Here is a 25,790-nt window from a genome sequence, read left to right as displayed (position 1 = left end):
CCAACAGTTAGTATAGCGCAAAAGAACATGGCTTCGCAACCGTGGTTGGTGCAATATCAACAACCACAATTCCAACAAGTATACCAAGGTTCTGAGCAGTAGATCTTTGCGAACAGTGGACAACCGTACATTCAAAACGGTCAAAATCAACCACTTTATGGTGGTCATGTCCACCAACCGTATCAGCCATACCAACATCAATTACATTATGCTGGTATGCAAAGGCCAACTACTAAGGCGATCCCATCGTATCCTGGGTATGCTTCACCTAACCTGAATCAACAGTTACCATTCGTGGCAACTTTAGAGTTACCCGATTTACACCAGTTAACAAACGATCCAATTGCTTACGCCCCTTGGTGGCCAGCGATTCCTCACAAACTTCCTTCAGACATTCCTAAATTTAATGGAAATCCGGGTGAAGATCCATCGAATCACGTGATGACCTTTCATCTATGGTGTTCATCAAACACTTTAAATGATGATTCGATAAGGCTTCGCCTCTTTCAGAGGACGTTAACGGGTCCAGTGACTAAATGGTATATTGAATTGCCTAGAGCTTCGTTCGACAATTTCAGCACCCTAGCCACGACTTTCTTAACCCATTTTCAATTATCGATAAGGTATGAAACGGGAACGGAAATCTTAACCAACTTCAAACAGACAATAGCCACTCACATATCTGATCATATACATGAGTGGCATCGTCGCCGTAGGATGGTGAAAACGTACGTTCCCGATCAGCTATTAGCTGAATGGTTTATCAAGTCGTTACTTCCTGCCATAATGGAAGATGTGGCCAAGGGGGGAGTCGTAATGGAAGAGCAAGTTATTGCTCGTGCACAATATCTAGATTTAGTATACACTCAGTCTGGCACGCTCTACGACAAAATACCTGACGCCCCTAGACCGGAATTCTCAATTCCTCCTCCTCCTAAATCAAATAATGACTCTCATGCTGGCGATGGCGTGATTGGCACGACAAATGCGAAATCAACAAAGGCTTCGTCCAAGAAAGCCCGTAAGATTTCAGATCAAAATGCAAAAGACGAAATTCTTGCTTCGGAAGTAAATGCCGTATCAGCAGATAAAGGCAAAGAAACCAATCAACCAGGAAGCAAGAAGAAGCAAAACAAAGGGAAGAAGAAGAAACAGGGCGAGTCATCTCCCGGAAAAACTTCTTCAAACCCTCCTGGGAAAGGGAAACCAAAAAGTCCATGTTTTATATGTGACGAGGATCATTGGACAACCGATTGTCCATACAAAGCTGAGCTTAAAAGATTCTTTAAAAGTTCGCAAACCTTAGCTGTGTTAACTTATCCGTTTCCAAATCCAGGACAAAATCTGGTTGATAGTGGAAATGCTTCCCCGTCGCAAGTGCTAATGTTGTCGATCTCCAAGCAACAAAATGATGCTTTGATTTTGACAAGAAACAAAGATTACGGGAATCCGCAGCTGTCGAACGACAAAGGTAAAGATCAACCAAGCAGTTCGACAACAACTTCGACAGAAGTTGTACCACCCATCATTCCTGAATTAACAATAAAACCGCCAAAGGGAGTAGTACACAAGTCGACATTTAATCCTCGCGCCAGAGCAGCGCAACATTATAACATAGTGGAAGATTTGGCCCAATCGCCATCCGCTATGTCGACTCTTGAAGTACTACAAAATTGTCCATCCCAAAGGCAGGCTTTGTTATCGGCCATTGGTGGGGTTGATCCTAAGGATTCCAATCTTGTATCCTTCGACCACAAAGGATACGATCCTCAGCTACCAGCTCAACTAGCTTTCCTTATCCAAGTGAAAGCCCTCAACAAAACTGTTCACCGAACAATTATTGATGAGGGGACATCCACATGTATTATGTCGATGAGTTGCTGGAAAACTTTAGGATCTCCAACCTTGTCGCGATCTTCGACAACATTAAAAGCATTCGACGGAAGGACATATACCCCGTATGGTATCCTAAATAACTTGAAGGTTGAACTAGGGGGAAAAACGGTAGAAATAGATGTTGAAGTCATCGATGGGAATCTTGATTACAACATCCTACTAGGAAGACCGTGGATCTATGCCATGGCAGCTGTTGTGTCGACCTATTTTAGAAAGATCGCATTCCCCTTTCAAGGAGGGATTACGATCGTCGACCAACAAAACTTCCTCCCTAATGGTTCACAAGTTACAGGAAGCATTCCTATGATCCATGGTAGCAACCATTCGCTTCAAGATATTGGAGTAGGTCTACTGAAAGACCCCACATTAATGGGAACTTTCACACTTCCACCTCCAATCTATATAGGAGAAGTAGTGTTGGTAGGAGCCTGCAACATGATATCTTCCACGAAGATCTCAGAAGACGATATCAACATGGATCATGCAATGGTTTTGCCCCCAAGCCCAATAGAAATATTGTAGCAATCAATGTTTCAGGCATGGGAGACGAACCCAAATCAACGCTCATCAAGCGTTTGGGTAGATAGGTCTAGAGAATATGGTACCCCATTAGATCCTTGGTCGAGAGTGCATGGAACTGACAAAGGAATCCTACAATCAATGTTGATTGAGGGGGCACCATGGAATGATTGCCACCATCGTTCCCTTCTTCCGGATTATGAAGAAGATACTCAACATGACCTTTATCACCCTTCAGTTTTGAATTCCTATCAAATACTGTAAATACGGTGGATTCCGAGCGAAAATTATCCAATATTGAAGAAACTATAGCCATAAATATCTCGACAAAAACAAATGTTGTAGAGAATATTTATGTTGGCAAATGTTGTTCTCCTTCGGAACTTGAAATATATAACGCTCTTTTCCGCGAATTCAGAGATGTCTTTGCTTGGTCATATGATGAAATTCCAGGCATCGACTCGAGTATCGTTGAACATGAAATTAAGATGTATCCTGATGTCAAACCGGTAAGACAACGGCTCAGGCAGGTGCACCCCAAGAAAGCCGCTGCCATTAAGGCAGAAGTTGAAAAGCTTCTCCATGCTGGTTTCATCTACCCAGTTCCTCTAACCGATTGGGTATCGAATATTGTCCCTGTTTTTATCTCAAAATTAGGCCCTGGAAGGCTGCAGACGAGGAAGACTTCAAGTAACTATTTCAAACCTACTTTAGGCTGAGGCTTAGCCTCCTCAACCTGAGAGGGCTCTCTCTAGATGGGTTAATGATTTTGATTAAGATAAGATGGCTAACTCTTTGTGATATATCTGTGATAAATATGGATGCTGGAAAAACATTAAACAAGTTTCCATTGGGCCTATGGAGTCAACAGCACCTCAGTAAACAATGATACTGCCTTTACATAGAAGTCAGGGCATTCAGCATTTGAGTATTCAGAACATAACACATATGGAACCACAGCTCATAAATGCATACAGGAAATCAGAGCACAATCAGTGAATTCTGATTGATTATACATCTATGTAACTATAAAAGACATTAAGGAAAGGATAAAATCACACATTCTGAACATAGAAATCCTTCATGAATCCTGAGAAGTAAAGCAGCCAAATGATATTACTGAAACTTTGTCCTTACATAAGCCAAAACAATGCTCTGTTATAAAATTTCCCAACCCTCATTACCTTGCTGTTTCAGCTATATATAGAACTCTTATTCTAACTAATCGAGATTCCTCCTCCAGCATGAGGGGAACTCGAAAACTACCTCTAATGACACCTATCAACCATTTAACTAACTAATAAATACAATAAAGTGCTGACTGGAGTTTTCTAAGAGTTCTAAATTAACTATGACTCTAACTCCATATTACATGCTTGATGGCTTTAATTACAATGAACTTCGTTCTTTGACATCTGCTCCCCCTTTAGTTTGGCTGTAATGGATGTTCAAATCTCCATGTTTGATCTTTAATGCCACATCCTTTCCAATACCCTGAAATATATGAAACTGTCCCTGTGTATCTATATTTAGTATGCCTTACCATGTCCAGATCCAACGAAGTATATCCTTTATCTTTTAATTATCCCAAAATGGAGCAAACTGCCACGTCTTTGATGTGCTGTCCACCGTTTGCATACGTGAAAGCCAAAACCTTTGCAAACTGTAACTGTTTCACCAATCCTGAAGTGTGATAAATATGAGATATGCTTCCTTTATGACAAGAATCCAAAGTTGGATTCGAATGCATATTATCTCCACGTGTCTTGACCTGGTTAACTGTTAGATAGCTTCAGATGATTTTGTGTATGCTTTTTAGATGTTTCCCTTTCAAAATTCCCGCCTATAATTCAAAACTGCTTGTTTTGCGTTAAAATCATCATCTACAGCAATTTCGTAGCGCGCTACGAAACTGCTGAGTTTTTTTTTTTAAAAAACAGCTTGCTTCTGATTTTGTAAGCCCTTTTAGATGCACCAATTCACCATGAATCCCTGAGCACCTCTTTAGATCCAGACTTGTCAAGTTCACAAAACCAGCTAAGTTCACAAGGCCAGCAATCTTTGAGCAGCATTTTTAGGTTTCCCTGTACTACCACTTGCATATAGAAGGAACAGAGGATCTTCTGCATCAATCCATCTAACTTCACATTCGGTCATGTATTTTGGAATTGTATCCTGCCACCAGATGTCTCTTCCTTTCTTTCATGGTGTGTTTTTTATTTAATGCAAACTCATCTGCATATGTCAAACAGACACCTACAGGAACTCCATTTTTAGATGATTCCACCAACGCAGAGTCTATTTATTTCTTTCAGATTAATGAATTTAGCACCCTGGCGGACAGCATTACAAGTTAGCAGTGCTTTAGCTTTGTGGTGTATAATTCGTTGAGCAAGAGACTCTGCTGAAAATCCAGCAAATACAACTGAATGAACAGTACCATCTTCATATCTTCATCTGACTCCTGACCTGAATCATTCTCTCCTTCTACTTCATCTAAAGATTCCTCTCCAAGGATATCTTTCTTAAGGTTTTCATAAGCTTTCTCGTGCTCCAAAAAAAACTGGATCTGGCTTGAAAATATCGAGGCCAACTTCTTGATCAAGCTCATCTTCTAGGGAAAATTCATGGGTAAACTGATCTTCTTGCTCCACAAGATCCAGTTCTGGACGAATAGCAAGATAACCCTGGAAATTGGCTTTGCGAATTGCAAAGAGTCCTTCAATCGAAAACTGCACTCGTTTGTCAATTTCTCCCTCATGAAGAATACCCCTGAATCGCTCAAAAATTCCATAGAGGCCTTGAGGTGATAGGTCTTGAAGCATGGACCCGCATTCCTTTACAAATCCAACAGGAACCTCAACACTATCGTCTGTAGGATTCTCCAGCAAAACAGTAAGAAGTTCCAAAGCAATGATCTCATGTGCAACTTGCTGGTTCGCTAGGTGAGCTATGAATTTTGTTGCTGCTAGTAACAGAGGCTTGTCATTGCGTTTGAAAGCTCTCTTAAGCTGCAAAATAATTCTTCTCAAAAGGAGATTACCAACTTCTGGAAACTTTGTATTCACCACAGCAACCAAGGCAGCAAAAACATCAGTAAATCCAGGTGATGCCATCTGGGATTTCATACATGACCTACAAAATAGACCTCTTCCCCGGATAAGGTTCTCTGCAAAGAGCTCTGGAATAATGTTTTTAATGTTTGATGCGTTCACTTTGTTTACAAGCCCATTGATACTTTTACGAAGAGCATCCCAAGACATATGCTGATATTCCAAACTACTTTTATCTTGCAAATCTTTCATCATTTGGGCCAGCTTGAAAGGAGGAACATAAACACCACCACTTCTTCCAAGCGCCTTTTTAGATTTGCAGATTTAGATGCATGGCTACTTGAAACTTTGTGATATACCATCCACGTTCCTTTGCATCCCGCCAATTCAACCTCAGTGATTAGTTCTGGACGGATAGATTGTTGAAGCGCACATAACGAAACATTCTTTCCATGACCAGAACAACCTACCAGTTCATAGTTGCTTTGTTTTGCAACACCTGTTGCGTTAAGGTCTGCATTCAATCGCAATCCAGATGTGAAGTCTTTCAATGGACCAACATTAACCAATGAATCTCTTACGGCAAACTACATAACCTCCTGATTTTGAGCCTGCATCTGCCATGTCAATTTCTGCAAGAAGTAATTGCTTTTGCGGAAAAGAACATTTCGTTATATCCTCCGCACTGTTTTTACTTTTCACATTTTCATCTTTCCAAATGATACCAGTGCCAGAAATGAGAAATGCCAGAACCAGCATTGCTACAACCACCACAATTAAGGTAAATCACACATTCTCCAGTACATCCCTTATTGCCCGAGAATTGTCTTCGGTTTTGGATGGAAATATCGATTTGAATAGTGCAGGCAAGAATCAAATTTGAAGGCTATTCCCGTAAAAAAATTTGCAGAAAATATGACAGCTGGGGTGAGATGTGCTATGGATCAGCACGAATTCCCCATTTCGTAGCTCAGTTAGTACAAAATCGGTGTTTTCCGCTACGAAATCACCTAAACCAAGGTTTCTGTGCTATGAACTTTGAAATAGGATTGGCATATGGAGCTTAGGTGCGGTGTGAGACCAGTGATGGACTACAACAGAGAATTGACCCCATTTAACATACTAACAAGACTCTTAACAAGACTCTAAAACAAGATGAAAAGACTAGGCCCAAAACTGACACCAATCCTTTTGACAAATTTTAAAAAATTGATGTTCAGAATTTAAACTATTTTTTCTTGAGTGATAACACCTGTTATGAAGAAACAAGGGACAATTAGAGTGTGTGTCGATTATAGGGATGTAAACCAATCTTGTCCGAAAGACAACTACCCTGCACCCTTCATCGACCAAATAATTGATGAATGCGCCGGATGTGAAATCTTTGCATTCATGGATGGATTTTCCGGGTATAATCAAATAAATATCCGCCCACAGGACCAGTCAAAGACTGCATTCATTTGTCCGTGGGGCACATTCGCTTATCAAAAATTACCCTTTGGTTTAAAGAACGCAGGGGCGACATTTCAGAGGGCAATGAATTATGCCTTCCATGACATCAAGAACATCGTTCAACCATACCTCGACGACCTTCTGGCTCATTCGCGAAAGCGTACGGATCATCCGCAGCATTTAAGAGCGATATTTCTACGTTGCCGACACTACAAGATACGACTCAATCCACACAAATGTGTATTTTGCGTCAGCTCTGGTCGTTTACTTGGCTTTGTAGTCTCCAAGGACGGGATTCGTCTCGACCCCTGTAAGGTTCAGGCAATCATAAACTTGCCTCCACCTTCAAATTTGCTTCTGATTCAGAAACTCCAAGGGAAAGCAAACTTTCTGAGGAGGTTCATTCCAAATTACGCAGAACTTGCTAAAGGTTATACTCGTCTTTTGAAAAAGGATGTACCTTTTGTCTGGGATCAGGTGGCGCAAGCTTCTTTTGACGCTCTGAAAGAGTCTCTAGTAAGAGCATCATTAATGTATGCCCCAGACTATCAAAGAGATTTTAACCTGTATCTGGCTGCAGCGGATATGACCATTGCGATGGTTTTAGTTCAAGAAGTCGATGGAATTGAACATCCTATATATTATTCAAGTAAAAACTTGAATGATGCAGAAAGCAAATATTCTTACGTTGAAAAGCTAGCGCTTGCAGCTGTTCAAGCGATTCAGAGATTTCGACATTATTTCCTCTTTCGGAAAACTACCATTTTGTCTGATTGCAACCCCATGACTTATATATTGTCGCAACAGTTGCTGGGGGGCAAATATTCAAAATGGATGGCAATCCTTCAAGAGTTTGGTCTGGAATTCATAAAATCCAAATCAAAGAAAGCTCTAGTTTTCCGGAATTATTGTGCGATCTCCCATCATTGTCCAATGTTGAAACATCCGAAGAATCAATCGTGGACGAAAGTTTGTTTCTGATATCCACAAGCGATGAGTGGTATGGAGATATAATCGTTTATCTCCAAACCCAAAAATTCAGGCCTAACACCTCTCACTCAGAACTGAAACGTATACGATACCAAGCAAAAGACTACATGATCGGCGGTGATACGCTTTATCGTCGTGGTATCGATACAGTTCTGAGAAGGTGCCTCACCCATGAGGAGGCCAAAAAAGCCCTGAATGAGTGTCATTCAGGCGCGTGTGGGGGGCATCAATCTGGATATGCAACAGCACAGAAAATCTTACGAGCTGGATACTTCTGGCCAGCCATGTTCAAAGATTGCATAACCGCAGTCAGAAGTTGCCATGCTTGTCAAATTTTTGAGAGCAAAACCAGAAGACCACCCACACCTTTACAGCCAATAGTTGTTGTTGGGCCTTTCACCAAATGGGGCATCGATTTCATGACATGTAACCCCACCTCGACCGGGGGGCATGGGTATATTATAGTCGCCGTTGACTATTTTACCAAATGGGCCGAGGCGATGCCTACATTAGATAACACTGGTGAAACAGCTGCCCTTTTCTTTTTCAATCATGTAGTCGCCAGGTTCGGCGTACCACAGGCTATAGTTACAGATCATGGATCGCATTTTCGCAATCACATGATGGTTGAATTAGCTGCCAAGCTAGGGCTATCTCACGACAGCTCTACCCCGTATTATCCACAAGCCAACGAACAAGTTGAAGCAATCAACAAGGTCTTGAAGCGTATGTTGCAAAGGATGATCGAATTTCACAAAAGAACGTGGCACCTAATCCTGTACTCAGCCTCGTGGGCTTACCGAACATCGGTAAGGAATGCAACTGGGTTCACACCTTTCCAACTGGTGTACGGCCTGGAAGCAGTCTTGCCAATCCGGTGTGAAATCTCGTCTCTTAAACTCGCAATTGATCTCCTCCCCAGAACTTCAGAAGAAGAGGCTCGTTTCTTGGAATTAATCCAATTGGATGAAACCCGTCGTGATGCCGCTTTGGCTAACGAAGCCCATAAGAAGCGAGTCAAGGCGCAGTTCGACAAAAATGTCAAACCCCGTGTCTTCTCAGAAGGTGACTTGGTCTTGCTTTATGACCAAGAATCCGATAAATTGGGAGCAGGTAAATTTAATTCTTTATGGATGGGCCCCTATATTGTTAAACAAGTGTTAGCAAAAGGAGCCTACGAGTTAATGGATTATGACGGAATTCCACTGGCGCAACCCCGTAATGGGTTGTACCTCAAGCGTTACTATGCTTAAATAGTAACCTGTATGCTTTTGTTGTATTTTGTTTTCGCTAAAGTGTTTGTTTTGGTCGAGTAATCCACCTTTTTACATTTATTGCAGATGTCAAACCTTCTGGAGACATGTGTTGGATATGCCGACGGAGCGAGTCGTAGTTCGCGGAACCTGTCCTCCGCAGCCTGGGCCATTTTTGATCCAAGCGGCGAGTTAGTAAGTTTCAGAGGTGTATGTATCGGGCAATCAACGAATAACATCGCTGAGTATAGCACGTTGATAGAACTACTCTCTGATGCCATCACCCATGGTATACGCCGACTAATCGTCAGGCTAGACTCACAACTCGTAATACTACAACTCAATGGTATATATTCCATCCGCAACCCAGCTATTTATCACATGTTCCTAAGGGTTAAGATTTTGGAAAGACAATTTGATTTAATTCAATACCAACATATTTCTAGAAACTTAAACACATTAACCGACTCATTAGCAAACTATGTGTTAGATAGACATTTGCGACATTTATAAAAAGAGACACATCATCAATGTTGTACATATGGATCATATAACTCAACCAGAATAAACCCCGAAAATCAAAATATATATATATATAAGCTGTTTATAGTTTATACATGATGTTCTGTAACCAAGACAAAAATCAGTCGCATGACCCAAAAACTCAAAATGCTAGGGGGCACCCTAGCCTAGTGATGCTCATGATAGCATGTCACGGCCTGTGAAATCATGCGTAAGAGACGAGTCCATCGTCTAGGCACACCAGTAGTATTCCGCTGCAACTGTAGAGGTAACTCATCGATCCTCACATCCGGAATGCCAAGAGTAAGGCTCTCAACCTGCTCCTGCACAGCTGTAAGGGTCTCGGCCACATCAAGGTCACGAAGAATAACCCTCCCAGCAGTCTCCCCTGCTGGGGCAGCAACTGGCGCTCTCGGGCGAACTGCTGGACGAACAGGACCAACATCTGCATGCACACATGAGTTTGATTAAAGTCTTGATAGAATAAAGCACAAGGACATTACAAATAAAAACAGTAAACAGTGATATGGTCGAAGATTTTACCAATAGCGCCCCACTGTTCGCCATCCGGCAGTACCAAATCCGGATCACCTCGGAAATCCATGCCAACATATGGATACTCGGAATAGACCATCTCCTGACGCTCGAACCACCTAAAGAAGGTATCAGTGAAAGAAATCTGAGAATGACCAGCATGCCTAGACATGTGATCAACCCATCTCTGCATGCGTGGCTCGGTAGGAGAAGGCAAGTCGAGTGCAATGTACTGAGGCTGCATCAGTGGTATCTTCTCCAAGGCAAAGGCAGTCAAAATAGAACCAAATCCAAAGTTCTTCAACTTCCCGTCCTTTACCTTGGTCAACTGACTTTTCATCTGAAGAAGTACTGCATCACACCAGTTGAATATTTTCGGTTGGAGGCACTCCAAGGCGTGCTGCACATAGGATCTGTTGGCAACATGAAGAGATGCACTACCGGCCATCCTACCAATAGTATACAGAATGGACCTGAGAGACCTGTCAGCAATCTCACGGATAACTATCTTGTCGTCCCTGCTCGGCTGAGATCCTTCCCTGCAATACTGGCGAACATAATCTCTCACAGAGTCACTCCCTCGGGCCGAACCTGACAAAGAAATGGGGGCACCCCGCCTCGACAAGCCAGTCAAGAAGTAAATATCTACCACGGTCAAAGGGATGGATTTGCTCCTAATCTGAAATACTTGGTTGATAGGATCCCAAGCATAAAGCATATACTGCAATAAGGAGATCTGCTGTCTCATACTAGAGATACGGAAGAACTTCAGCAGACCACAGTTCCGCAGCGCGTTCACCGTGACAGGGTCATGTAAGGCAATCAAGTCCTCTTCTTCGTCTTCTCGTTCTCGCCATGTAAGGGTCATTTTGCTCCAATAATCTCTGAAAAACAAACATGAGAGGAGTTAGATCCTGGATTTGATGAGAAACTGGAAAAATTTTCATCAAAAACTATGCAATAAACCTATTTTTCTGTGCCCAGCGCAACTAGCCAGTATTCCACCTGCGTTGAAGGTCAAACTGCCTTCATGCAGCTTGACATTCAGCGCAGGTTTCCAGTGAACCAGGTGCGCTGATGGCAGAGCGACCCAATAAAACCCCAGGAGCTCAGGAAAACATGCACAGAATGCAGAAAAGAAACCATGAAATGAAAGAGCTCAAGTTTAGCTCCTACCTGGTCCAGACGGCGCCGAAAATCGTCCGCAGAATCTCCCGGAATCAGCTGATGAAAATCAAGGGGAAAGAGGCACCTCCAAAGCTCCAACAAACCAAGTTCAAATGAAATGGTAAAATGAGAGGTAAAAACACTTTTTAATTGCTTTTTACGTAGTTCAAAGCAAAATATTAGGGTTTAATCTCATTTTCAAGCAAATTTTATTCATTTCTAACTAGTTTGATGCAGCAATTGAGGATACAGTACTATCTTTGAAAAGGGCAAAGCTAGTCATGGTAAAAAATCAAAATTTGACCATATAATCGAGCAGTTTTAGCACACAGTTCATGCTCGTTAAAAAATAAACGCAAGATCCGAGAAGTTTTAGCGCATAGTTCATGCTCGTTAAAAAATAAACATAAGATCGAGCAAGTGTTTCAATCCGCGTTTAAGCTCGTTAAAAAATGAACTACCCGGTAAATAACCACAGTGAATGTAATACCATCAGCCATTAAAGCCTTGGTCGTGTTTGCACCGTCACCTCCACTTTTCCATTGGCCGATCATTCACCTCCATATGATTTTTTACCCATTTTGAGGAACAGCTGCGAAGAGTGATTTCACTTAGCCATCCTTGTGACACTGCCGTGATTGGAAAATTCCAAGCCTTACCTGGAATCAGCTGCTAACCCGTTTTATCACTCGTTCCTCAAAAGACGAGTCTTCTTTAAGCTCTTTTCATCTGACTCGTAAAATATGAAAAGATTGCTGAGTTTTGGCCTTCCAGCTCGTTAAAGCGACCGGAAGAGCTATCCCTCCTCTAGATTTTAATCTTTTTGGACCTGAGGGATTATTGCACAAAAAGATCGAGCGCTTGTTTTGTTCGGCTCGTTAAAACTATCGAAAACTCATCCCTTCTGTATTGTTTTATACTTTTTCGGACTTAAGGGATTAGATGATGAAAAAGGACTTTCGGAGTTGACTTTACGTACCTTTTCAGACTCTCTAAAAATGAAAAGGACCGAGTTATCCTTGTCGTTAGACTCGTTAAATGCATTAAATAGCGACAAACTTGTCTTTAGACGAGAACGAGTTTCACTATCGCTAGGCTTGTTAAAACATAGCGATGGGCTTGCCCGAAGGGCAAGTTATAGAACAAGCATATGTTATCCTCCTCAAGCTTGACAAAAATAAAGAGGTACTGGTCAGCAATGACTGGGGAAAAATTGGGAGAAACTAAAGAAAACTTTGATGGTAGCAAGTCGCTCTTGAACATGACACTTTTCCTCCGTACCACAATCGGGTTGGGTTGTTTCATTCACCGGTCACATCACCATGGTCTCACCATACCATCCATATTTGGGGTAATGCTACCGATCCATCGCATAAGTGTCGCCATAAGTTCAAGAGAAGTCGTTCAAAGAAGTCAACCGTGTCCCATCCACTGCCATACATTATCCTTCATCCTTTCATGACCGCCACCCTGAATCATATGTCATCAGATCGTTTTCACCTCCATCAAAATAATTTGCTCCGTTCCATGTCACTGATGTTGGATTCATTAACGCCCTCCTTTGACGGATCGCTTCTTTTCGACATCAGCTCATTATCCAAGAAGTTGATCTAGGAACAACCCCTTCAGTACTTTGAAGCTTGCATGCATCAATGGCAAGTTTCTCACTTCCGGCGACATGTATACATCAATGACCTTTGACCGAAAGATTTTGCGTGGTGTTCGACGCCAAGTCCTTTATTCACACCACGTGAATTGTACTGCAGTACCTTGAGGGTCATTATCATTATCGGTGATTCCTCTCGCGCTTGTTAACGGTTTACCTCATTGACCGGTAATCAAGCGATGTCTTTCCATGTTCGACTTCAGAACTTTTCTCACATGGATCGACTTGTACTTAGAGTAAAGATCGAATGAGTTCGAAGACCCCGGATCTAGTTTCATCCATCCGGGCTGCGATATATATTCAGGAAAGATAAATACATTGACATGTACATCATTGCAGCAGATAATCATCCTACCCAAAGGATGATAATTTCATCAAAATTATCGCTCTACCATCAGACGATTGTCTGTTCTATGTACAGAAATAATGAATTTATAAAGCTGAGCATGGGAATGCCCGCCTCAGCTAGATCATGAAAGCAGTATGAAAAATAATGTATTGTATTGTATTGTATTACAGGTCTCCTCCTAGCAATGAATGAACTTCGGATCCTCCTGATAAAGCATTTCACCCGATAAACGGCCTCATACTTTAGGGGGCAACTGTTATAGACATTTTTGTGCCTTACAGCATTAAGCATGAAATTTCCATAATCTAAGGGATCCAAAGTCCCTAAACATGTTGTTCCTACCCCTAGAGGAACATGGCTAACAAACCACAGAAATTCACAGAAGTTCTCCACCAGAAACTGCTCAAAAACAAGTCAATTCAGGATCAATTCAGAGGCTCCACTAGCTGTCTGCGCTGAAATGCAAAGTCTGCACTGGCTACCTGCACTGCAACGCAGGTAGAAGCACTACCAAGGTGCGCTGAGCGAGAATTGACAAATGGCAAGTTCATTCAACAAGGTGTCAAGACCCTGGAAGCTTCCAGAATCTTCCTCAATGACACTTGCCTCAGTGAATTCGACTAGTGATGAGTAAGAGGTTCTCAATCTCCAAGTGGAAGCAAGAACCTCCAAGTGGAAGCAAGAACTGACAGAGGGAGAGGACACTAGTCAGATCTCAAGCTGACTCATCCTCTCTCCAAACATCTATATATGGATCTCTCCTCCATGGGATCTAGAGGCTGGAATTTTGTTATTGCAAAGAATTGTTGTTGGTTTGAGATTGGAATCATTGGGTGCTTAATGCTTTGAGGGAAGGTGAAGATAGGAATTTCATTTGCTGGGAAGGAGATGCTGGATTGGAGCCCTCTGGGTTGTATCTCTTCCTGAACCTTGTTATTCATCAATAAAGCTATCTTGGTTTCTCCTATATACTGGTGTATCTTTGATGTATGATTGCATTAGTATGTTTAGTTTATTTCTAATCCTGAACTAGTTATGAATATGAATCCATGTCTTTGTGTAGTGTTCTCTTCTTGTGATCTTGCAGAAACCTCTTGAAGCTGGGCGAGTGAGAAGGCAAGTAGCTGGGAACTCTCAAAGAGAAGAGAAACCGGATCGAGGGACAAACGGAAGACACCGGTTAGTCCATCCATCTCTCTTCATTCTTAATTCATAAAGGAAGAATACTAGAATAGTTGTCTCTGTTTGTTGCTAAGGCACTGTCACACCTTAGATGGATAGGATCGTCCTGCATAGGCATTTTTCCCCACGGCACATAGGTTCAAATACCGAGGACTAACTACCACGGACCAAAAGTAAGCTTTCCGACATGTACGTGCTTTTCCGTGCATGAAACTGCGTGTATACCCTACTTGGTATATAGCGAACCTGCGTATACGCAACTTGGTATATAGTGAACCTGCTTGTATACCCTACTTGGTATACAGCGAACCTGTGTATACGTGACTTGGTATATAGTGAACCTACGTGTATACCCTACTTGGTATATAGTGAACCTGCGTATATATATTTTCTCTTCATACTTGTAGTCTGACCATCAATTCCTTGCTGCTATCCTTCTGCACTATGATTTGTCATCAGTGTGATTTGCCATCAAGGACAACACTTGTCTCATAATGCCAACAATCTCCCCCTTTGGACTTGATGGCAAAGCTAACTTGTCACACTTAGAACTTGATCTTCTTATTCCTTTGAGCTGTCCTGCATCCCATGCATTTAGTCACATCTGTAGATTGATCTAGTTATATGTAAGTTTGTTGTTCTTCTATGAGAGGGTTTCCATCAAGTACAACACATGCATCATAATGCCAACAATCTCCCCCTTTGGACTTGATGGCATCAACACCAAATCACTCTCCCCCTTTGACATCAAGGGCAAAGGGTGGACCAACATATTCTCTTTCCTTGATAAACATTCTGCTGTCCATACTCCCCCTGAGTACCTGCTGAAATCTCCAAATGTGCTCCCCCTTTGTATATGCCAAAGTGTACCAATCTGTCCATGCTCCCCCTGAGCACATGCCAAGTCTCTGTACTGTTGAAGTGTGTTGTTCATGCTCTTCTTGTCTGAAGGCAAGATCTGCAAAAAGATGTTCTTCAAGAAGAACCGTGACTTATACATCATAAGAGACCTTCCTATCACCAAAAGACTCAATACATACATCCATTTCCCAACCACGTGGGGATATACTAGAATTGACTCATCCACCCAACCAAGTGGGGTTACATCAAAAGTTTACACATGATAAAGCAAGAGCATTACATTTTCATCCCAGGCATAGTGGGGAAACCAATATAGGCCGTTACATGTCCTTGACATCATGAAAGAGATATCACAAAAGAGATATATGACCGAAATATCTAGAGCAAGACTTTATGAAAGTCACCAATGACTGATATTGCCAGCATTTGTCGATTCAGATCAGCAACCAAGAGATCTTTCTGCCTTTGTTTCACCTAAAACCAACAACAACTGTGAACTAGAACCAAAAGCTTCTAAGATAATGCCAACAATGCATCATTGGAAGATTATCTGCTCCCCCTGAACCTGTGCCAGATGGTCTCTGTCAGACCCATATCAGACTCTCTGCAACCAACATCTGTCCCTGCTGATTTCCTTCAAAACTCCATATACGCATCTGCATCCACATAAACAAGCGTATATACGCGGATAGGCCTTATGAAACTCGCGTACAACCATTTCCATATCAGCAACCTGTAAATGTCCTGCAACAAGGTATGTCTGAACATAGATGTCAACTCCTCCTTTTAAACATCATCATGAAATCATTCACATTATATGTGAAACCACCATAGCCATTACATCAACGTCAAGATCTACATGATCCAAGTATCATTACTTGGGAACATCTGCATCAATCAACATGTGTAAGTATCAACCTATCATCATATAGATTAGAACTCATCACCATGTCTCCAACAAAGCAACTTTGAGTAGTCATCCATGTATCAGCACTATGTATCTTGAGCTCAAGCTCATTTGACAAAACTTCTTGATATCATCAACAGCAACAATCCTTATCCACAAGAGTGTCTGCATCATAACTGTATGCATATGATGACAGCAGCATATGAGTGACTCATCATCAAGTGAGGAAGATGTGTATTCAAGCTTTGTACTTCTCCTTATCCTTATGAAGATCACCACGTAAGCACCATATATGCATCATCAAAGAATCAACCATAAATATGATCTGATCATCAACTATGTATCCCCAAGAATCATATGAGATTTTATCATGGACAACTCATAACCACATCATAGCAAGATATATCATTTAGCCATATAAGCATCATCACCAAGGACTATTAACCATAATGCTAACAATGAATTATTAAAGGCATATGCTCCCCCTCAACCTGTGCCATAGCGCCACATCTATGCCAAAATGCCAACAATCTCCCCCTTTGGACTTGATGGCAACCCCAAGATCCTCAAAGTCATTCTCCCCCTTTTTCATCAAGGTCAAAGGGCTGTGCTCCCCCTGAGTGCATGTTGATATCTCTGCTCTGTTGTGCTGAACATGCTCCCCCTGACTGTAGTTCCTTCTTCTTCCATATCTTCAAGTGTGATGATGTTTTCTCCTTTTGGTGTGATGTCCGTCCTTTGTTCCTGCATTCCTTTGCTATATGTCCAATTTTGTTACATGCATAACGTATTACATGTTTCGTATTCCTCCTGTATCAATCAACAGCTTTGTGACCAAACATATTGCAAGCAAAGCAATATCCATTAAAGTACCTTGAATGTGATGATCTTTCTGCATGATGGTCTTGAACTCTTCTTCTTCCACATCTGGCTGCAACATGTCCAAGATTATGACATACATAACATTCAACATTATTCATAGGAGGAGTAAAAGATTTTCTTTGAAGAATTGCTTTCCTTGGTTGATGATGAGATTGACCTTTCATCTCCTTGTTGATCATTTTGGATTTCTCTTTATAGTTCCTTGCCTCACCTTGTGAACTAGATTCAGCTTTAACAGATTCATGAAAACCAAGACCAGTCTTGATAATAGGAGACTTTTGACTACTAAGAATATCATCCAAGGCTTTAGTACTATCTTGAAATCTCAACAGTTTATCCTTTTCTTCTAATTTACCTTTCAAGATATTTACCTCAACTTGAAGTTGTTCCTCCTTTTCTAGACATTGCTTCTTCATGTCTTCTTCAGCTTTCCTTCCTTCTTCCAAATGATGCCTTAGTTTGAGAATCTCCTTTTCTTGCTCTTCATTTAGATCCTATTGCATTTGACGAATTCTGAGGGCACATTCCAGTCGAGATTTTAAGCTGATATCTTCGTTTACCTGTTTTTCAATAGCTTGGAGTAGATCTTTATTCTGCTTCTTTGATTCTTCAAGATCTTCCTTTAGCGAGCGGATCGTGGTTTCAAGACTTTCATAGTAACTGGATCTATCTCTGAGTTTCTTGATGGTTGTGCTTCTTTCATTGACTTCATCCTGCAACTTTTGACATTGATTTTCCTTGTCCTTGAGTAACTTTCTTACCTTGTTTCCTTCCTGTGATTGAGCTTTTAGTTTGGTAACTTTTTCTTTCAAAGCACATTCCCTTTTGTTCAATAGATCTTGTTGATCTTTAATTTTTTCTGTAAGCCTTATAAATACTGCCTCTATTTGATACTTTTCTTGCTCACCCATAAAAGCAAATTCAGTTGCTTCACTATCACTTTCATCTTTTCCAAATGGATAGATAGCTGGAACATCAGAGGATAGCAAATTCATACCTGATAGTTCATCTTCATTCTGAAATGATTCTGAATCTGATTCTGAATTTGAAGAGCTTCTTATACCTAATCCCCAATCGATTCTCCCACTGTCATAGTTCTTCTGAGATGTCTTCTTCTTCTTAGGTGCTTTCTTCTTAAGTTTCTTTCCCATAGTTCCACGGATCTCCTTCAAGCGATCAAGCTTCTACCAAAGGACCTGCTCTGATACCAATTGTTGGAAATAATACTGAGAGGGGGGGTGAATCAGTATTATCAGATCAATAAAACTTTTTCATTTCCATACTTAGATACATATACGCTACTTCATTCAAGGTAATCCGCGTGTATACGCAGCTGTGTCTAAAGCAACTAGCGTATATCCAAAATACTTATGATTCAGTTAATCCATTAAATGTTGATCTTTAGTTAGTGCATCAGAACTTCATTAAGCAAGTGCAGTAAAAACAGAACAGATCATCACACACAAGAAGCACACATGAACACCATGATTTAAGGTGGAAACACAATGTGGGTGAAAACCACCTACTGCAATTCGTTTCTATCTTCCTTCATTAAGAAACTTCTTTTACAATGTACTGGTGCAGTCCTTTACCAGCACGCAGGCTACAACCTTCTCTCGTTCTCTAGACTCTCCTGGAAGGGAGCTCCAACCCCTTTTGCTCTTGTACTAGCTTAGATACTAGTACGTAGGCACCGACCTACAATATTCTCTCCTCCAGGTACCACGTTTCATAAATTTTTAGACTGGATACTCCTGAAGCACAACACATAATCTGAAGGCCACGTTTCATCAAATTTTCATACTGGACCCATAACTATCATTGAAGCTCAAAAACAATCACTACTATCATCAATCTCTGTATCACTGAAACACTGAAACCCTGTCAACAACACAGTTACCAGAACACAAAGCAGATAACAGAACTCTGCCATAACCATCAAATCCATCTGCAACTTCAAATATTATCCTTCATAATGTATACGCTACTATAATGAATCAAACCCGTGTACATACACGCTTTTTCCAAAGACAACCCGCGTACAGATCTAAAAATAATTTCTCATCACTTGCAGTTGTACCAGACATCAGTCATACTCATAATACTTATAGAACAATACATGCATTAGTATGTAGATCTAGAATAAGCATCATAAAGATAGTTCATTTCAAACAATTTGATCCCGATCTCTCCTTAGATCTTGTTCTCCATCAATTGGTGAGATCCCTCCTTAGATCAGATCAAGAAATGCATCATCAACCCATAACCTGCATACTAGATCTCATACTTCTTCAGATATTCAAGAATTTTCGGATACCCTTGCCTAATGATCTTCTTCTCCTTTTATAGTCTTAGGCCTTTCTCAATACCACGGTCCAAAACCAAAATAAATCAATACCAAGAGCCTAATACTTGGGATCAACACACTTGTCAAGATACCATGGTCCAAAACCATAGGTTCAAATACCGAGGACTAACTACCACGGACCAAAAGTAAGCTTTCCGACATGTACGCACTTTTCGTGCATGAAACTGCGTGTATACCCTACTTGGTATATAGCGAACCTGCATATACGCGACTTGGTATATAGTGAACCTGCTTATATACCCTACTTGGTATACAGCGAACCTGCGTATACACGACTTGGTATATAGTGAAACTGTGTGTATACCCTACTTGGTATATAGTGAACCTGCGTATATATATTTTCTCTTCGTACTTGTAGTCTGATCATCAATTCCTTGCTTCTATCCCTCTGCACTATGATTTGTCCTCAGTGTGATTTGCCATCAAGGACAACACTTGTCTCATAATGCCAATCCAATTTGGATCAGACTGGTGGCATTGGAAATAAGACGCAAAGGGCTACTACAAGTCGCAATTTCAGAACTAGATGATCTGAAATTACAGAGATACATCAGATTCAATATCAAGCTCCTACAAAGTGAAAAAAGGTGTGTAGTTTTTTTTAAATTTTGCATAAGCTTGGTTTGAAAAAATAGTTTGAAGGAATTCAAAGGGCATAATAAAGCATTATTATTGGTAATTGATGCCCTGAGGTAAGAAAATTCAAACACCTAGTAAGCAACCTAAAAGCTCTAGCATGACTCATGGATAAGAGGAAGAAATGCAACATGACATATCAAAATTACGAGATCAAGTGCAACAAGTGTCACTTGCACAAAAAGTAACATAGTCTAAGATTGATGGTTTAAAGAAAGATGTAGAAGCTAAAATGGATGGTTTAAAGAAAGGCGTGGAAGCTAAGATGGATTGTTTAAAGAAAGATGTAGAAGCTAAGATGAATGACATGGAAACTAAGATGGACGATGTGAAGACAGGCATGGAAGATTTGAAGACAGATTTGACAAAGTTTCTACAAGAAATGCTTACTAATGTTGAAAGGGTAGTAAAGGAAACTCATGATGAGAACAAAAGAAATGTTAATCATGATTTCATAGACTCTAATGTTGGATTGAAGACCCACCATATTCCAAAAATCGATATGAGGAAGTTTGATGGCAAGGATCCCGCAACATGGATATTACAGATGGAGCAATTTTTCGATCTCAATAATGTGCAAAACACACGAAAGGTATGTATTGCAAATTTATATTTGGAACCAAATCAGTTTGTATGGTGTCAATGGCATTGCTCGCATAAACAAATTATAACTTGGGCAATTTTTACGAAAGAATTGACAACACATTATGAGGATACAAAAAGCAACACCTTTTTTTGCCAATTGATAAGTCTCAAACAAAAGGGTTCAATAATGGATCACATTGAGGAGTTCCAAAAATTAAACATAAGGGTAAAAAATATTCTAGAGGATCATAGGATTGATGTGTTCATAGGGACTTTAAAGGATAATATCCTTTTCAAAGGTACTACCTTTTTCTGCACATCAGCATCATCATGTGAATCATCCTGAGACACATCATCCATGGAATCTTCCTTTCCATTTCTGCCATCTTCTCTTTCCACTTTCTTCAGCTTTTGTGGAAGCATCGCTGGATTCAAAGTCCAACATTTTGCAGCAAGATTCCCTTGCTTATGGTAGTAAGTGTACTACATGTTCATCCTCTTGACAACATGATTTGCCTTGTCCAATGGACCTTTGGCTCCTTGCTTCTTTTCCTTCAAAAGCTTCCTGTATGTGGCCATTCTCTTCCAACATCTAGAAACATTATGGTTATCAAAACCACAAAAGGAATAAGCAATTATTTTCCCATCTCTATGTGGAAATTTATCATGCTTTGCACAATCAAAAGGAAAATGTTTAGAACCAGATTTATACCTGCCTCTTTCACCTTTATTGCCTTCATGAGGAGGTGAAGCAAATGAAGAAGTGGCTCCCTTTGGAACAAAAACAATCTCTTCAAGGTTGTCAGAGTATCCCCAACTCTCTAGTTCAAGTGTGTGCCTCTGAACACCTACATACTACAAATGATGTTTCAAGCTATTGCATTCCTCCTGAATAAAATCTTCACACTCTGCAATGCAAATCCTTCTTGGAGCTGTCTCAATGGCCTTCATGGCAGTTTTTTAACATTTCCCATAAGACTTTCCATAGCCAAGACCCAAATACTTAGGCCTTTCCTTAACCATTATTGGTTCAACAATATCTTGTGCATGATTTCCCAAGCCTCTTCCTTCATAGCCCATCTTGGACATTAGCTTGGAACTTATGCCTTTGGTATGCTTTTCAAAAGAACAAATATAAGCATTCTTAGAGGAACTTGAAGACAAACTCGAATGGTTTACCTCTTCTTCAAGATGATACTTGACTAAGGCTTCTTGGGCAATAAAGAGTTATGTCTCCAACTCATGCATCCTTTTCAGGTTCATATTTGCAATATGAAGTTGCCTCTCCATTTCCTACAATTTGTCAGAGAGCAACTACTTCTCTTCCTTCATGGAATTCAACTGCTCTCTAAGTATGATGCTCTTCCTTCCATCCTCATACATTTCTCTCACCATCTCCATCATGGTGGACAAGTCTTGCTTCATGTCTTCATAAAAAATTCTTGTGATGAAGAAAGAAGAATTTGAGGACTCACTTGTAGAAGTAGTCATTATACCAAGGAACAAAAGAACTTCAAACAAGATTAACAAAGAGCTTATTCAAGAAACCTTTGGCAACAAACTTCTTTTGCTTCAAGGATTGATTTGAGGTCCTTTGGGATAGAAGAATGCCTTCAGCCCTTCTTCCTTTTTTTTCTTCCTGGACTGAGCGATCAATAGCTTTCCCTTCACCTCTGCAAACTAAAACAATAGTCAATCTGCAAAACAAGCATACAATCAACCGCTGACTGTTTAAACACTTTTTAGACAAGCAATATTTGCTCTGTCAATCAAGCATGCTAATATAACCTTCTTTGAAGGTGTGGTTAATCAATCTCAGGCTCCGATACTACCTAATCTGAAAAAGGGTCACTTAGGCTTCTTGTCTGACTTACAAGAACCTCTCCCACTTCCAAAGCTTAAATATTCCCAAGTCTCAAATGATTAACCAATGCAGAAGTAAATATGCTTGAAAAATAGGTCTATGCTTGTGTTTCTTTTGAACTGTTTATGTGTTGTAAAATGATTTTGCTGAAACTGATATAAAACATATAATAGTGAAACAATGCAACAAATAACACACACACATAAGACAGCAAGTTTAATATGGAGTTCACCCAAAACTCTTAGGCTACATCTCCTTGAGCTCTAGTCAACTCAACTAGGCTCTCTTGGATCATGGCTTGAGTTCTTTTACAAGCTCCACGCTCAAATCCACTAGTTTACACAGAACTTAGTGGGTTTAGAACACCATCTTTTCCCTGGCTCTGAAGCTCTCGGCTTTCTGGCTCTCGCTCTGGCTCTCAGCTCTAGCTCTGACTCTGGCTCTGGATCTTGGCTTTGGCTCTGGCTCGTGGCTTTGTCTCTTGGCTCTAGCTCTTTGGCTCTAGCTCTTTGGCTTTGGATTTGGCCTTCTGCAACCTTCAGCTCTCTGGATTTTCACTTGATCTCCAAGTGACCCCAAAGGCTCCTTCAGCTGCTCTGCGCAATAGCTTGTTACCCTCCTGCTTTTTCCTTATCTCCTCCTGCCCTCAATTGAGCTCTCTCGGCTCCTTTGAGGTGTTTTTCTTGGCTTTTCGGCTTCCCCAGTTGTTTCCCTACGTTCAATCATTCTCCTATGGCTCTGTGGCTTCTCTACGCTATCTGTTCGACTGGCCATCTGGCTCTGTAACTCTATGGCTTCAAGTGCCTCATCATCTGCCAAAAACACCCACTTGTAGCATGGAATGATGATTAGGAGTTGTTACGAAGGATCGGGGCTGTTTTCCAACCAATAACCCAAAATTGGAGAAAATTTAATTACACAGGCATTTTCCGGAAAATACACTATCGGGCGCAATTCTCAGACGTGAAATTCCATTCAATCACCCCTAAAATCCCTATCAGGTCCGCCATTAGGTGTTATATCGCATCGCACAGGCATATTGGGCAAAATCCCAAATACACAGGAAACACTGAAAACCCCGAAAAAATCCTTTTAGCGGACTTGAAAACTTATCGCATCCACCCTATAATCGTATCGAGTCCACCTTTGGCCGCTGTTGCACTCTTCACCGTCGATCTACGTGATCTCCGATCCAATGGTAGATATGCAATTTCGGGTGGCTTAAGGGTATAGAGGTTGCCCGCCCGAAAAGGCGGTTTTCCTCTCTCCTTCACCAGCCACGTGTCGACCATTGTGTGGGATTGGGCGGAGCCAGCCCAAAACCATTTACCACTTGAGGCCGGCCCAGAATCCTCCTTTACGGAACTCAAAATCTATGCAATCGGGATTAGAATTCGCCTTCGGGTCCATTTTACCACCTTTGGGCATTTTCCTTTGTATTTCAGTTTTTGCACCAAAAAGCATTAATACACAGAAAATCATTTTTACTAGATTTCAAATTTTATAAATTGCGCTTGTGAAATCCGACGGGTCTGATAATTGCCAATTGCCGATTTAATCCTAGTCATCCATTCCTTTCGTGATCCGACGGCTGAGATTGCATGTCGCGATCGCTATCGCAAATCTCAACGCACATGGCCCAGGGGTTCTGTACAACGCTGATGTCGATTCGCCGATCTGATCATCCGCGATTGGCATATCGCATGATCGCAATCGTCGAGTCCAGGGTCCCGATATCGCATATAGGCATGTCTCCGATCCGATTGATTGGATCGGCGGATCAGGGTTTCTTCTGCCTCTGCTTAAGTCCTTCCCTTTGCCTTTTTCCAATTTGATTTCCCTTTATAAGGGTTTTTTTCCCATTTTAGGGGTTTTTCCTCTTTTTTCAAAGAAATTGGGCATCTTCTTTATGCAATAACTTCTACATCCTAAGTCCATTTTTTCCCATTCAAGTTGTAGTAGATTCAAAAGGAAATTATCTCTGCAATGGGGCTATTTCCAAGAACTTCCTTGGACTTCCATTTTCCTCTGTGAGGAACAGTTAGACTTAGGAATCTATCCAAAATCCATTTTGGATCAATTTGGTAGCCTTTCGTCAGTTTAGTTTTGGAGCTCTCTCATTATTCTCTCTCTCTCTCACTCTTGGATGCTTAGATTTTTCTTGGAACACTTTGGCATTGGATCTAGAAAGGCAAAGAAGGCAAGAGGAATCGAAGATCAAGTAGGGAAAGGCAGGATCAAACAACTTCAGTGGGATTCTTTGCAGGTATCAATTTGCATGTGTATTTTCTTTGCATGATTTGGCATGCATGGCATTGCATGTGGTTCCTTTTCTATTATGTCATGGGTTTCGCCAGGTGTAACAATTTTTTCATGCTAGCCTTTCCATTTCCAGATATCCACGGTGTGATGGGTTTCTCAAGTTTTGGTTGTGCTGGATTTTTGGATCGATTCGAAGTTGAGTGAGGCGGATCTCCGAATTATAGAGCACATGGCCTAGTGGTCCCTAAACCGGACTGTGGATCACGTAAAGCCACTTTCCAAGTTGTTAACACCCAGGTTGTTCCCTATGACTCCCAAGGGAATACGGCCGGGGTAACCACTAACCAATCTTTTGATCACTGTTTCTAGCCAAACTGTGATCAGAGAGGGCTCTCTCTTTATGATTTGTATTTGTTATGATAGTGTTTTTAGGCTAGGTATTATGCACAGGTTTTGTTTATGTTTTGGTTGAAGATTTTCTTTCAGGTCTTGTGATATAATGTTCAAAGAGTTAAATATCATTGGGCAATGGAGTCTATGGCTACAGGTGTCTAGAAACCTTGAGGTGAATTGGTGAAACTTACAGGGCCATTTGGATACTTCATACAACAAAATTTTTGATTTATAACATGAACAGGTGAAAAAACCAGTGAAAGCAATTAAGAATTTTCACTAAAGTATTTAAGTATTTCCACCAAACTAGGTATGAGAAACGGATAGATGTCTCAAGGGAAAAACTTGAATCCCTGGGAATGTCTATCACTGCAAAAGATATGGTTTTAAAGTGCAGCAATTAAGAATTACACTTCATTCACTGTATCTGAAGAAAACATGGATAATAG

The 25,790-nt window shown here is 40.9% G+C and overlaps 1 protein-coding gene across 1 annotated transcript in view; it reads right to left on the bottom strand.

Moving 5' to 3' along the window:
• Positions 1 to 4,949: 4,949 nt before the first annotated feature.
• LOC149186139 (uncharacterized) overlaps positions 4,950 to 25,790 on the bottom strand; it is a 46,207-nt gene continuing 25,366 nt past the window's right edge. Inside the window, exons 2-4 of the mRNA XM_089409236.1 lie at positions 6,065 to 6,229; positions 5,861 to 5,982; positions 4,950 to 5,774 (exon numbers count right to left, since the gene is read on the bottom strand). Of these exons, the coding sequence (XP_089265362.1) occupies positions 4,950 to 5,774; positions 5,861 to 5,982; positions 6,065 to 6,229 (1,112 nt within the window). The remainder of the gene's footprint in view (positions 5,775 to 5,860; positions 5,983 to 6,064; positions 6,230 to 25,790) is intronic.

Source organism: Pinus tabuliformis, chromosome 3_1 (genome assembly GCF_031772625.1).
Source record: "Pinus tabuliformis cultivar Carrire ecotype Pingquan chromosome 3_1, CPIR1, whole genome shotgun sequence".
Classification (NCBI taxonomy): Eukaryota; Viridiplantae; Streptophyta; class Pinopsida; order Pinales; family Pinaceae; genus Pinus; species Pinus tabuliformis.
The sequence above is the reverse complement of the archived record's forward strand: the minus strand, read 5'-3'. Positions and strand labels throughout refer to the sequence as shown.